This window comes from Pipistrellus hanaki (genome assembly GCF_964339955.1).
Source record: "Pipistrellus hanaki genome assembly, chromosome: 2".
NCBI lineage: Eukaryota > Metazoa > Chordata > Mammalia > Chiroptera > Vespertilionidae > Pipistrellus > Pipistrellus hanaki.
The window spans coordinates 128840410-128854598 of record NC_140504.1 but is presented as its reverse complement, the minus strand read 5'-3'; the positions used below and the strand labels follow the sequence as shown (position 1 = coordinate 128854598).

Below are 14189 nucleotides of genomic sequence, written 5' to 3'. Positions count from 1 at the left end.
TGAGAGATAAAAATTACTAATTGAAAGGTGAGGCCAGGCCAGATGATGCCAGAAAAATGAGTATCAGTACCAGGAACTTCTTTCTCATAAATCCAATTAAAATACTAATAAAACTTTCTATATGGGAAAAAAATCTTTAAACATTTATAAGAAAATTCAACATGCTAAACTCAATTATAAAGAGAAACAATATTTGAAACATCAGCATATTATCATATTAAAAAGTTATTTTTAAAGTGATACTAAAGTTAAAAACAGTAATATTAGAACTAAAACAGAAATATACATGAGAGATGTAAAACATGAACTAAAAACCACGCTATAGGTAGCAGGCAGAATAGTGGCCTCCTCAAAATATTCAGACGTCCTAATTTCAGAAACAGTCCTCATATGTTACCTGACATGGCAAATGCATTTTTCAGATGTAACTAAGGACCTTGAGATGATGAGATCAGCCTAGATCAGTGGTTGGCAAACTCATTAGTCAACAGAGTCAAATATCAACAGTACAAAGATTGAAATTTCTTTTGAGAGCCAAATTTTTTAAACTTAAATTTCTTCTTAACGCCACTTCTTCAAAATAGACTCGCTCAGTCTGTTGTATTTTGTGGAAGAGCCACACTCAAGGGGCCAAAGAGCAGCATGTGGCTCTCGAGCCGCAGTTTGCCGACTATGGGCCTAGATTATCCAAAGGGCCAGATCTATTCCCAGGAGTCCTGAAAGGCTGAGGGATGCATTATTCCCTAGGTTGGGAGGAGGCCACAAGTCAAAGAATGTGAGTGGCCTCTAAAAGCTGGAAAAGAGAAGAACCAGGACTCTCTCTAGGGCATCCAGGAAAGAATGTACCACTGTCTTGACTTTAGTCCAGTAAAACCCATGTCCAACTTGTGATCTCCAAAATATGTGTTGTTCTAAACAACCGTGTTTATGGTAATTTGTTATGGGACTTATGAAACTAATATACCAATTAACAAACAAACTCATGTAGTTAGCATCATAAAAGAGGGAAAGGAAAAATTAAAAAACAAATGCTGCTGGAATAGCTAGGAACAATGTGGAAAAATTAAGTAAAATGTATGCATACATTATATTTAACAAACATTTACTCAACAAATATTGAGTCAGACACTGAACTGAGTACAGAAAGTAATGTAAAAATGTAAAATAATAGCAAGGAAAACTCTCTGGCTTTATAGAGCCTGTAAGTGTCCTCCTAGTAAACTGCAAGTAGAGTGAAGAGTTGAATAAATCATTTCCATTCTTTAAAAAAGTTTTTAAAAACAGATTTAAAGGAATAGGATACTTTATCAGACCTGTTCCTAGGTCCTGGGAATATAACTTTTTAAGTTTTGAAACCATAAAAGAAATTACCCACTTATGCCGCCCCCACAAAATATTCAAGCTTTCTACTACACCAAAAATTTGAAAGACAATGACAAATGACGATAAAAAGAGAGACAAATCTTTTCTTCAAATTGAAATAAACTGATTTTTCTACTGTTGAGTTGTAAGAGTTCCTTATATATTCTGTATACAAACCCTTTTAGCTCTGTGTTTTTGTGTTTTCATTTGTTTGTTTATATATATATATATATATATATATATATATATATATATATATATATATAAAATTGATTTTTTACAGAGAGGAAGGGAGAGGAATAGAGAGTTAGAAACATCGATGAGAGAAAAACATCAATCAGCTGCCTCCTGCACACCCCCTACAGGGGGTGCCCACAACCAAGATAAATGCCCTTGACGGGAATTGAACCTGGGACCCTTGAGTCTGCAAGGCAACGCTCTATCCACTGAGCCAAACCGGCCAGGGTAACTCTGTGTTTTGCAAATATTTTCTCCCAGTCCATGGCTTGTCTTTTGTTTTTCTTAATAGCATCTTCTGAGAGGCAAAAGTATCTCATTTTGATGAAGTCCAATTTATTAATTTCTTTTATTTCATGTCCTAAGAAATAGTTTCATGTTTGTGTGTGTGTCCTACCTAAGAAAGTTTCCTAACTTAAGTTTCAAAAAAAGGGGGAGGGTGGCAGTAGTAAAAGATTTGAACACTTTGCCAAAGACATGAATAGCAGATAATCACACAAAAATATGCTCAACAGCACTAGTCAACAGAGAAAAGCAAATTCAAACCCCTACATACTCAGTACAATTGCTTACACTGAAAAACTGGCAATACCAAATTTTGGTAAGAGTGTGAAGAAAGTGGAATTGCTGGTGGAAATACTTCAGCAGTTTCTTAAAAGGTTAAGCAGATGGCCCCAGCTGGATTTTCTCAGTTATTAGAACGTCAGCCCTAGACTGAAAGGTCTCAGGTTCAATTCCGTCAATGGCACGTACCTTGGTTGCAGGCTTAATCCATGGCCCCAGTTGGGGCGTGTCATGGAGGCAACCAATCGAAGTGTCTCTCTCACATGGATGCTTCTCTCTTTTCTACCCCTCCCTTCCACTTTCTATAAAATTCAAAGGATAAAAAAAATCCTTGGGTGAGGCTTCACAAAACAAAACAAGATTGAGCAGATACTTACCAGGTGACCATACAATGCCATTCCTAGAATATACCCAAGATAATGCAAACATACCCACACAAAGACCTATCTATGAATGTTTATAGGAGCTTTATTTTTAATAGCCAAAAACTAGAAACAACACAAATTTCCACCAACTAGTGAACAGATGAACAAACTGTGGTTCATCACACAGTGACATAATTCTCAGCAATAAAAAGTGGTGATTAACAATTACAACAACATGGATGAATAGTGACTATACTATGCTAAGTGAAAAAAATCTAAAAACAGGTAATATATAATTCCATTTATATGACATTCTGAAAGAGGCAAAACTATAGGGACAGAAATCAGAACAGTCACTACTGAGGACTGTGAGTATGTGTGTTTGGTGGGGGGATGGGACTGAGTACAAAATAACACAATGAAACTTTCTAATGCAAGGGAAATGCTCTAGATCTTAATTTGGGTGATACACACAGTATGCATTTGTTAAAATTCATTGCAGGCAAGTTTCACTGTATGCTAATCATACCTCAATAAATCTGACTTAAAATAAGAAAATAGATTACTATTAATAACTTATAAGAAAATAATTAAGAGTTAATAAATAAATGGCATACAAAAATAACTGCTAGATTACACCATTTCTAACCCCCACCCAACCCTTCAACCTCTCCTGTTGAGTCTGAGTTAAGCATTACACTGAATGTAAACTCCATCTCTTCACCTGCACTACTCTATCACTCACCTGCACTACTCCAAACTATGCTTCTTAAAACTACTGCCTCCAAGTTACACTCCTTCTCCCTTCCAGGCATTCTTTAACACCCAAGCTTTTCCTTAGACATGCTGATGTTGCTGCTCAAATGCCCTTTCTCCATTCATCAAACTACCACCCAGATATGTTTTATTCAGCTCTATTTCCCTAGCAAATAGTTTCACTCTAGGCACGTAGTGGATTTGACATAGCTTCATTCCCATGCTCAATTCTATTAGTCAATGAATCAATGTTTTTTAAAAAGCTAATACTGAATTACTTAACTATGCATGCTAAACACAGTACAGGTATTACCTCATTTAACCCTTACAAAACTCAGGTTCTATTATTATCTCTGTTCTACAAATGAAGAAACTGAGGCACAGAGAGGATAAGTAACTTGCACAAGGCCAAACAGCTACTAAGTGGTGCAGCAGGGATATGAACCTATGTACTCTAGCTCCTGAATTCAATTTAACTACTTTTTTACAATTCAGTAAGTGAAAAATGTGTACATATATAGATAAATGTATTAGAAGAGGCCTTTAAAAAGATAACAGATCTAGGAAGGTATAAACATGAATGGGCTTTTAAATGTATATGTCATTCTGTTATGACACTGCACTTTTGATAACTAAAAGTTAAAAACAAATATAATATCAAAAGAAGAAATATTAGGAGACATGAAGTTGTGAAAAACAGGAATTGCACTCAATAGCAATGCCATTATTATTGTGACTTTGTTTCACTTTTATAATATGGGATATAACAGAAAAATTCTCAAACATAGCCCTTTTCAAATGCTATTTAATTATAATTATACATAAAATTTTCAAAATTAAAGTGTTTACATTTGAAATGGTCATCATGCTGCTTGACTTTTCAGGATGAGCAGCATTCCTGAAAAGATGTTTAAACTATTGCAAATCAACCAAGTTATAGACCCTGAGATAAATGGACATTATGTTAAGCCACATTTTTGTTCAGCTCTCCAAAGAAAATGCACCTGCTTGCAGGGCTCACAGATTGCACATCAGGAAGTTTTGTCATCAAAAAATTTGAACAGCATATATTCTGCTCTGAAATGCATGTTTTAGAATGTTACAGTGCATGCATTAATTTGCAATTTATTTAGGATTTCTAGAGAAATTATACATTTACTACAAAGATAAGCCTAATGAACCAATACCAAGATCAAGTCCAAATGCAGTCCTTGTTTATTAGCACAGAGAAATTTACACAAAACTAGTGACCCGGTGCATGAAATTGGTGCACATTAAAAGGGAATTAATTAGAAAAAATATTTTAATATTGCTATCTGCTTTTTCTCTATAATAGAAGTGTCAGAGATGAAAGAAAATTAGTAAAATATATATGAAAATCTTCCTGCTGTCATATTCTGGAGCACACCATGGGACTCGAAGTCAAGACCCCGCCCACTCATGTGTGTCTTAAAATCATGACACCCAGACCTAGCCGGCCCCCCTCATTAAGCTAGATCCAGACCTAGCCAGTCCCACCTTTGCCAAGCCCCACCAGGCGGGGAGCACAGCCTCAGGTCCCATGGCCCAGTGCTAGGGCGGGGGGGGGGGGGGGGGGGGGGGCCTGGCTTGAGCTCCCCCAGCCCTGGCCAAATCGGGGGTATGCCTTGAGATCACCTGTCAAGCCCCACCAGGTCAGGGCCTGGCCTGAGGACCCCATGAAGCTCTGCTGGGAGGGAGGTGCAGCCTCAGGTCCCCAGTCAATCCCCGCTGGGCAGGGGGCATAGCCTGAAGTCCCCCAGCCTGGGGCGAGGGGAGCAGCCTGAAGTCCTCCAGCTCAGCACTGGGGCGGGGGGCACACCTTGAAATCTCCTGTCAAGTCCTGCCAGGTGGGGGGCATGGCCTGAGATCCCCAGTAAAGCCCCTTCGGGGGGAGGGGGAGGTGCGGCCTCAGGTCCTCTGGCCCAGTTCTGGGGTAAGTGATGAGGCCTGAGGTTGAGGTCCCCTGACCCAGCACCAAGGAGGGGGCATGACCTGAGTCCCCTGGTCTAGCACCAGGGGGGGGTGGGGGTGTGTGTGCAGCATGAGGTCCCCTGGCCTGGAACCACAGGCAGGGAGAGCAGCCTGAGGTTCCCTGACCCAGCACTGGGGTGGGGGACCACCATGAAGTTCCCCATCAAGCCCTGCCAGGCAGGGGTGCGACCTCAGGTCCCCTGGCCTGGTACCAGGGCAGGGGGCAAGGCCTCAGGTCCCCCATTTAAGCCCTGTGGGTGAGGGGCGCAGCCTGAGGTCCCCTGTCAAGCCCCACTAAGAGGGGGGGCCACAACCTCAGGTCCCTGCTAATTGCTTATTAAGGCTCATTACAGGAACTCAGCCTCCGCTGTGGGTACAGCCATCTTGTGTTACAGAAACCCCGCCTCTGCTCTGCGTGTAGCCATCTTGTGTTATGGAAACCCCTATCTTCACTGTGAGCACCACCATCTTTGTGGTGGAGTGATGGTGAATTTGCATATTCCCTCATTATTATATAGGATAGGATGTACAGGTTTTGTAAACATGCTTTCCTGTAACAGTAAAAACCCCACCTTCTTAATAAATGTCATGCCTATTAATAAAAGCTATTGCAATAATTGAGAAATAGCTTAAGACTCAAGAGAATAAATACTATTTCACCCGTATATCCTGAACACAACTCCTAACCAATGAACACAAGGTATATTTCCATCAGAGCCTTACAGAGAATTTCCCAACTAATCAATCTCCCTGCGGTCTAGGGCCCACCCCACAATAGTCTCTAGGAGGCTGGAAATAATCTAGGCTCAAACCAGATGTCTCACCCAAAACTGAAATGTAAGCTCTATGAAGACAGGGATCTCTGACTTTACAGACTGCTGCATTCCTACCAGCAGAACAATACCTTGCACATAGTAGGCACTCAGTACATACTTCTGAATGGGAATAAGAAGATACAGCAGCCCCAGGATCTGAAGCCAAACTTTCTGAGTCCTGAAACCTACTATTTTTGTTTTCTACCAGACTTTATCAGAGAACAATTGCTTTCTGGTTGTTCTTAAAGAAACTTGCAAGGGAAGGTAGGGGCGGGTGGGGGCAAAGGGGAGAGATCAACCAAAGGACTTGTGTGCATGCATATAAGCCTAACCAGTGGTCATGGACAACAGGGAGTGTGCATACGTGGGAAGGGTTTTGGGATGGGAATGGGGGATGAGGACAATTATGTGATACCATAATCAAAAAAGAAATTTTAAAAAATTTAAAAAAAATTAAAAATAAAAGAAACTTTCCTGCCAACAAATGAGCTGAAGAAAAGGAGAGGAATATTCAATAGGTACAGTCACAAGATCATGACATCACTACCTACAGTTAGACACCAGTAGCCAATTTAAATATAATATAAATCCCTGATATGCAAATAGACCAAACAGCAGAACAACCAAACAACCAGTCGCTATGATATGTGCTAACCACCAGGGGGCACGCCCAGAACATGGTGTGTGTCAGCAGCAGGCAGCAGAGTGCATAAAATTGGCTTTGGCGGGATGGTGGAACAGGTGAGCGGGGACACTAAACAAAGATGGGGCGCCAGCCGCTGTCATCGGGGTGAGCCTCTGGTGGTTAATGAAAATTCTTTGCTACTGCATGCCACAGTCCTGCCCAGCACTCGCACCTGCTGCCAGCACCCAGCACTGTTCCCAATCTCCTTCAGGGCTTCTCCATCTCCCCATGCTCCTGAGGGACGATTCAGGCAGCAACCACTGCTTATACACACTGATGGCACCACCAGCCCTGCTCACACCTGCTGCTGGAGCTGACCCCAATCACTCTGAGCCATCAGTGGGTACGAGCGGGGCTGGCACTGTCAGCACGTAGGTACAGTGGCAATGGGGACAGGGCTGCCAGAGACAGGGAATGAGGGGCCATGGTGAAAGGGACCAGGCAGGGTCACGAAGTAGAATCAAGACCCGCCCCTGTGCCCACTGCAACCTCACGGCCCACAGTTCCTTTCAAGGTTCATGAATTCATGCACTGGGCCCCTAGTAGAAAATAATAGGAAGAAGATGACACTGCATGAAAACTCATTCCAAGGTGGATAGCTAACCATAACTATATGCCAAAAGAGAAATAAAATATCTCACTATAAGTCAAAATGCTCCAATAGTGAAAAAATTTAAAAGATTTTGATTGGTTACCTACAAATAAATACATTTTAGATAGAAAATAAAAACTTTATTTAATCATTCTAGGAAAATTTTCAGTTTTTCTCTTTTCTTTCTCCTCAGAGAACAGCACAGAGCTGTCTAATTTTTTTCACATTGGGAGAGGAGAAAGAAAAGAGAAAAACTGGGACGGGAGAAAAACTAGGTCCAGACCTGGCTTTACTGCCACCAAAGCCAGGTCTGGACCTAGAAGTTGACAGGTTTTACTTCCATTTCCTTTCCAAACACCACCACACAAATAATATTAATCACAACTAGGTAGTTTCAAGTGGCAGCAAGACAGACAATGAAAACGGCCCAGGGGTCAAATCACCAATTATTATGTGCCCTCACCACACTGCTATCTCTGATTATGAAAACACATTAAAAACCCCATTTCTAAAGGTTGATATTGATGGAAATTAACATGTTACAATGGTATCCTTCTTACTTATCAAATCTCTTCTCAAATGCTATGAGCATTTGCAAACATGAGATAGTATGTCTTTTTAACTCAGGTATGCAATAAGTAGCTTGCTCACCCACTGATGCCCACCTAAAGGCAGCTTTTTATTTCAATCACTTGGTCAGCAGAACTGACACATCCTCGCTGAATTGTGGGGTGACAGAGACAAATCCCAGCAGGAGGTGAAGGCACAGAATGCAGTTACAGCTGTTCTTCCTTCCTCCTCTATTAACACCCTCTATCAGAGAAATTCTGTGAGGGAAATTCTGTGAAGGAATAACAGTTTTCATCCAGTCTGTAAATCGAATGTGCAATACAATTCCAAACACCCTCCTAGAAATAGTTTCCGAAATCACTGAATTTAAACATCTTCATATTTTTTCACACTTCAGAATTGTTTTTCCTTTGTATAAACCAATATAACTCATTTTTTTTTATTTCAATGTAGCTCATTTTATTTCAGAAGGTTTCTGATTTTGTAACAATTCTACCATTTTATTCAGAAACAGTCTCTCCACATACCAACTTTAGATTATTTTGGTTTCCTATTCCAGATTTTTTCCCCTTAAATTTTTGGTTCTGTGGACATAATTTTTATATAGAGTCAGTTATGATAGAAGTCATATTGCTATTTCAGAAAACATGCTATATAAAATGATGCTGACAAAGAATAATCTTATAGTTAAATAATAATAAATACTAAAAATAAAATTAAACTGTAAACCATTTCTATTGATAGTGTGATTCAGCTTTTGTAGACTTTCCACAATACACTGATTTTAAATTAAAATACAAGCCACTTTGTGAGTATTAATGTGTGATGTATATTTCCTAAAAACCAGAAAATACTGATATCCAACAATTAAGAATAATTAAGAATATTATGGTATATCCTTCAATAGAATAATAATGAAAACTTTAAAATAGTTAAAAACCTCATGGAATAAAAGCTTGTGGAAAATAAGAAAAATAGGTTGATGATTGTAATTAACTAAAATATGCAAATATTAGAAGTCTGAAGAGGATAAGCAAGGTTATAATTATTGTTTTAGGATGATGGAGTTATGGACTTTCTTTCTATTCATTTTTTTTAAAACATGTGTTCTTAAGTTATTTTTCCAATTATAAAGGAGCCAAATAAAATAAATCTAAAGAAGTTTAAAGGTAATACAATAAGACCAGGTGACAGAACAAAGAGGGTGCTAGATTAAATAGAAAAACAAAGTTTAGCTGTTACAGCCATGGGTTTACATTAGCCCTGAAAATTGTCTTCTACATTAACAGCGCTATCTTCAGAATCTCCCCTGCCTCTTAACAGACACTAAGCTCTTTACTGCACACAATGGAGCTCAGGAAAATGTTACCATATGTACATAGAGAGGAGGCTTTTGCCATAAGAAAGAAATTCTACTATTCTGGTAACTTAATTCCTTGAGATGAAATCTAAGATGAATCCCAAGCTTTTACCACATTCCATCTCTAAAACAAAATTCTAACTAGTTTCCTATTTCCCTAACACAGCAGGATTATGTTTACGAAGAAAGTTAGTCTGACATGAAAAGATAACTCTGGAGTCCATATTCATTTCAATCCTTAAACCAAGAGAAATCAAAATGTAAACAGACAAATGATGAAAACAAACTAAGTTCCCAAACATTCAGGTTCTGTTTGTTTAACATGAGAATGTTTGCTCAAAGATTATTAAATCTGCTAGTGGGGCAAGGACCTCACAGCAGAAAACAAGTTTATTACACTAAGAATCCAGTATAAGAACCTGTCAGTGGTACATCAAATCAGGAAAAAAAACAAAACAATAAATCTCAATCCAGGTGCCAATTATTCATATAAATTTTTTCTATGAACATACAATATTTTTATGTTTTTTGAAAACTAAAGACTGTAAAAGATCATTGCTGAGCACACTCAATAATAATGGGAGGATGAACCACCACCACGTGCTCAACAAACAGGGACTGAATGGACATCCCGTGAATAATGACAGCCACAAGAATAAGAAATGGTAGGCAGCAATCTCCTGGTTGACAGACTGACTGCCCAACAGGGGGAAAAGTATGCTACCAACACAAGTATAAGGGAAGATTCCTTCATTCATCCAGTCAGTCACCCAACATTTACAGAGGGCACACCGCATGTCAGGCATCATGGGAAAGCTGAAGAAACACATGACGGTTTAAAAAATAGAAAAACAAAGTTTTTCTATTTTAAATTATTAGCTGTCATCATGAAGCTAATAATTTAAACAGAGAGGTAGGCTTTAATTAAAAAAAATTTTTAAAAATCATGTAGGTTAACCCCAAAATCACAACTCTGCAAAAGGCTGAGAGAGCAAATGGCAGGTAACTGCACAGTAAACAAAGGGACCCCCAACACAAGGTTATCAATGACTGCCCAGAACTGTCAGGGAAGGCTTTGACAGAATGGTAATGTTGAAGCCAAGACTTCCAGGGCAGGAGGGGAAAGGTGTGACTGTAAGGAAGTGGGGTATTCCAAAAAAGGCATGTAGGTGTACCCAGATACACTGGGAGATGACAAGTAGTTTAGTGGGTTAGAAAATTATAATGATACTAGAAGCCCAGTACATGAAATTCGTGCCCTTGAGGGGGGAGGGGTTTTTTCAGCCCGGCCCACACCCTCTAGAAGTCTGAGAGCCCTGCAATTGATTGCCCCACAGAGGGAGGCCCCATCCACCACTGTTGGCAGGGTAGCCTGGGCCTCCTTCTGCAGGGCGATCATGGGGCGATGGCAGGGCCCCCCAGCCAATCAGATTGCACCTGCCTTGACAGTGGCAGTCAGTGCTGGTGACCACAGTACCAACGACCTAGAGGGGATAAGGTCAGCAGTTTAGCCCACTTGCCAGTCCCTGCCAACCCAAGCTTGCTGCGCGCACAGCCTGGCATTTGGTTGTCTGGTCGTTTTGGACATCACGGACCCTGCCTCTTTATATATTAGGGTGGCAATATTGAATAGGCAGGCAAAGACCAGGTTATTATTAAGGGACTCAAATTTCAGGCTATGACTTATTTATTTTGTTAATTGTGTGTTTGTGTGTGTATGTATGTGTGTGTGTGTGTCTTCATGAGATAATCTAGAACATGTTTTTTGTGCTCTGATGAAAAAGTTACACAGATGTGACAAAATTTCATGCAATCGGAGAAGTATATTGAGGACACTCATAAGTATACCACTGCTTGTAAGTAAAGTAGAAACAGAAAATAGAGTATGGAGTTATTTCGTGTTTTAACAACAGAAGACTTTCTTTTTCCCCCATCGGGTATAAGCTTACCCCTATGACACTCAGTCCTTGAAGGTAGTCCTGGCGCGGCTGGGCTTGAGGAACACATCCAGCCAGCACTATCTTCTTGTTCTCCTCTTGAGCTCTTCTAAAGATTGAAGAGAAGACAGTGTAAATTCCTTTACTCATAAGTATATCCGTGCAAACTGATGGTAATGCATATAAAACTCACTAAATAATAACAAGCCAGTCTAGCATGAAACTGGATTTTCTTACAACTATGTTTAAAAAAAAACATAGTAAGACTTATATATGTGTCTATCATATCACAGTAGAGATAGTATAAGAAGTATTTAGAGAATTATTAAATGAAAGAATGAATAGGCAGAACATAACATACTATTTTAACAGCACCTATAAGTGTTTCATTTCAATAACTTAGAGCACTTCAGTACAATTTTTCCACTTGGAATCCTGAAAAAACTTGTTAACAAAATCAAAAAGATCTGACTTCTGTAGATTGCTTAACATATATCCAGGAAAATAATTGCCTGTCTCTGCCACCTGGTTTTACCTTTTTATCAGTACCAAGCACATCACTGCACAAAAAAATAGTTTTCTTGTAATAAATGTGAAATACCTTATCAAACAAAAAAAATCTTTCCATCTATTTTAACAATCTGTACGAGGAGTAACATCTGGTTTCCACAAGAACTGCAGCTGTAACACGGAGGATTGTTGCCAAACATCCAAGAAAGCCTATGAAGTCACGAATAATTAAACACAAATAAAAAGCCTGCTTCCTATAAAGTGAGTAAGTTACTTAATTATTATGTACTTCTAAGACATGATGTTACTTAAGGAAATAGAGTAAAAAGGAATATGTGCCTTGTATTCAACAAGCTTATAATTTAGAATAGATGAGTTATACAAGGACATAAGCAACACAGCATCAAATAAAACTCCCTTAGTGACAAAAGATGTACAAGCAACATATCATGGAAAGAAAAGAATGTCGACCTTGAAAAAGACAGGAAAAAACCTCAAAACAATTGGGTGACGTTTAAGGGGAAACAGAAGTTGGAGAGTAGTGGGGAGGTGGGGGGGTGTGGGGGTAGGGAGGGGGGATTGGGAAGGGGGCAGTAGACACAGAAAATCTCAGCAGTTGTTATACCATCGACAAAGGCAAGGAGAAAGAATGAAGAAAAAAAAAAGAAAGAAAGAGAGAGAGAGAGAGAGAGAGAGAGAGAGAGAGAGAGAGAGAGAGAGAGAGAAGAAAATATCTCATTATAGAAATAATTTCTGTATAAGGGAAACTAATAGGATGTATATTGCAGAAGGTGCCTTAAGAATGAGGCTGGGTAGTATTTAATTTAGTGAACAATGAGGCTGGGTAGTATTTAATTTAGTGTGCTTAAGTTTTGGTGGCAGAGTATAGCCAAACTTTAAGCACATGACACTAGTGACAAGTGTAAAATAAAATAAAATAAAATAAAATAAAATAAAATAAAATAAAAACATAGTACTCTATCCTATGCAAGTAGCAGGAAGGAAGAAAATGTTGATTCTCCATGTTCATTTCTCTTACTCTTTATCTCTTTCCTGCAAATTGATATTTAGTTTATATAAAATACTCATGTGTCTTCAACCAAAACTTGTATCCATGAAGGTGTTTTAAAATATATATCTGCTTTTTAATTTCTAAATGTAATTTAATAAACACTTCCTCATAACAGCACAAAGGGTCAAATCAGTCTGCTGCCATACAAAGCAAGCACAGTATTAACTACTCTGCATGTGATTACTGTTTACATTCAAATATTCAAGTAAGAGGATACATATTTATAGTGTTTATTTATGTGTAGGCACGTAGCCATGTGAAATGCATAAAAACAACTTGGCAAATAATGCAAGAGAAAACAACTAAGGATCTGTGATGGTGATATACTTCAAAAACTATGATGCCCTTCCTAAACTCTGGAGCAACCAGGTAAGGAGGACATAGCTTGTCATGGCACTGCAACTCTATCCTGCTATGACTATTGTCAGGAGTAATGACTTAGGCAGGGAGCTGCCAAACATTGAAAATAAAGCCATTCTAAGACTTGATGGGATTTATTAATTTGGGGGTGGGGGGAATTCAAGCAGATATATTCAGATATGTAACTAGGGATGTCTAGAGACAATTAAATCCAAAGCACTGGAGTATAATCTAATCTCAGAATCACAAGATTGAGTATTATTTTAACCAACAAAACTAAAACATATTGCACATTTTATGTTCCATGAGAAGAAAGAATGGAGTCTTCATTGCACCTAGAAAAGTGGAGTCCTAAGTGCAGATAAGAACCACTTAGAAATTCTCACTTGATTCCAAGGTTCAATAGGTTTCCTTTATTGTGCTTACTGCCAATACAAGTTCTTGACTACACCTATAAAAATCACTGTCTATTAAATAGTCAATAATTCAGCATTTTGTTTTTTCATTCTGTCATTCACTTACCACAAGCCAGACACACACACACACACACACACACACACACACACACACACACAATAAAATAGAGTCACTGATCTCAAGGAGTTCCAGTCCAGTGAAAAATGGAAGATATAGGCCTTAGAACCAAGGTTTTTACATAAAGGGGGAGAATGGAGATTTGGAGGTAATAAAGGATGCTGAGAGCAGTCCTGTGGGAGATCCACCATGCACTACTATAAAGAGACCCAAGGATACCTGATTATGCTTTCTCTGATAGCAGGCTGTGTAACCCTGATGCCAGATGAGATCCCTAAGAAACCAGATCAGGGTCTCAGGGGAGGATGAGTAAGGGAGACCAGAATAGTCATCATCATCCTGCTCCTCTTCTCCTATGCATCCTGTCCCTGTGCTTTCATCTGCTCTATGTACCAAGTGTCTATGAATGGTTTTGTTTAAGGAAAGGATTCTGTGACTTAAAAAAAAAAAGAAAAAAGAAAAACTAAGAATAGGACAT

At 39.0% G+C, this 14189-nt stretch overlaps 1 protein-coding gene across 2 annotated transcripts in view; it reads right to left on the bottom strand.

The window, feature by feature from the left end:
- CDKAL1 (CDKAL1 threonylcarbamoyladenosine tRNA methylthiotransferase) overlaps window positions 1–14189 on the bottom strand; it is a gene marked incomplete at its 5' end in the record, with an annotated part of 619533 nt that overhangs the window by 421880 nt on the left and 183464 nt on the right. For both annotated transcript variants that reach the window (XM_084872776.1, XM_084872775.1), the window contains one exon: window positions 11248–11344. In XM_084872776.1, coding sequence (XP_084728902.1) covers window positions 11248–11344 — 97 coding nt within the window. The remainder of the gene's footprint in view (window positions 1–11247; window positions 11345–14189) is intronic.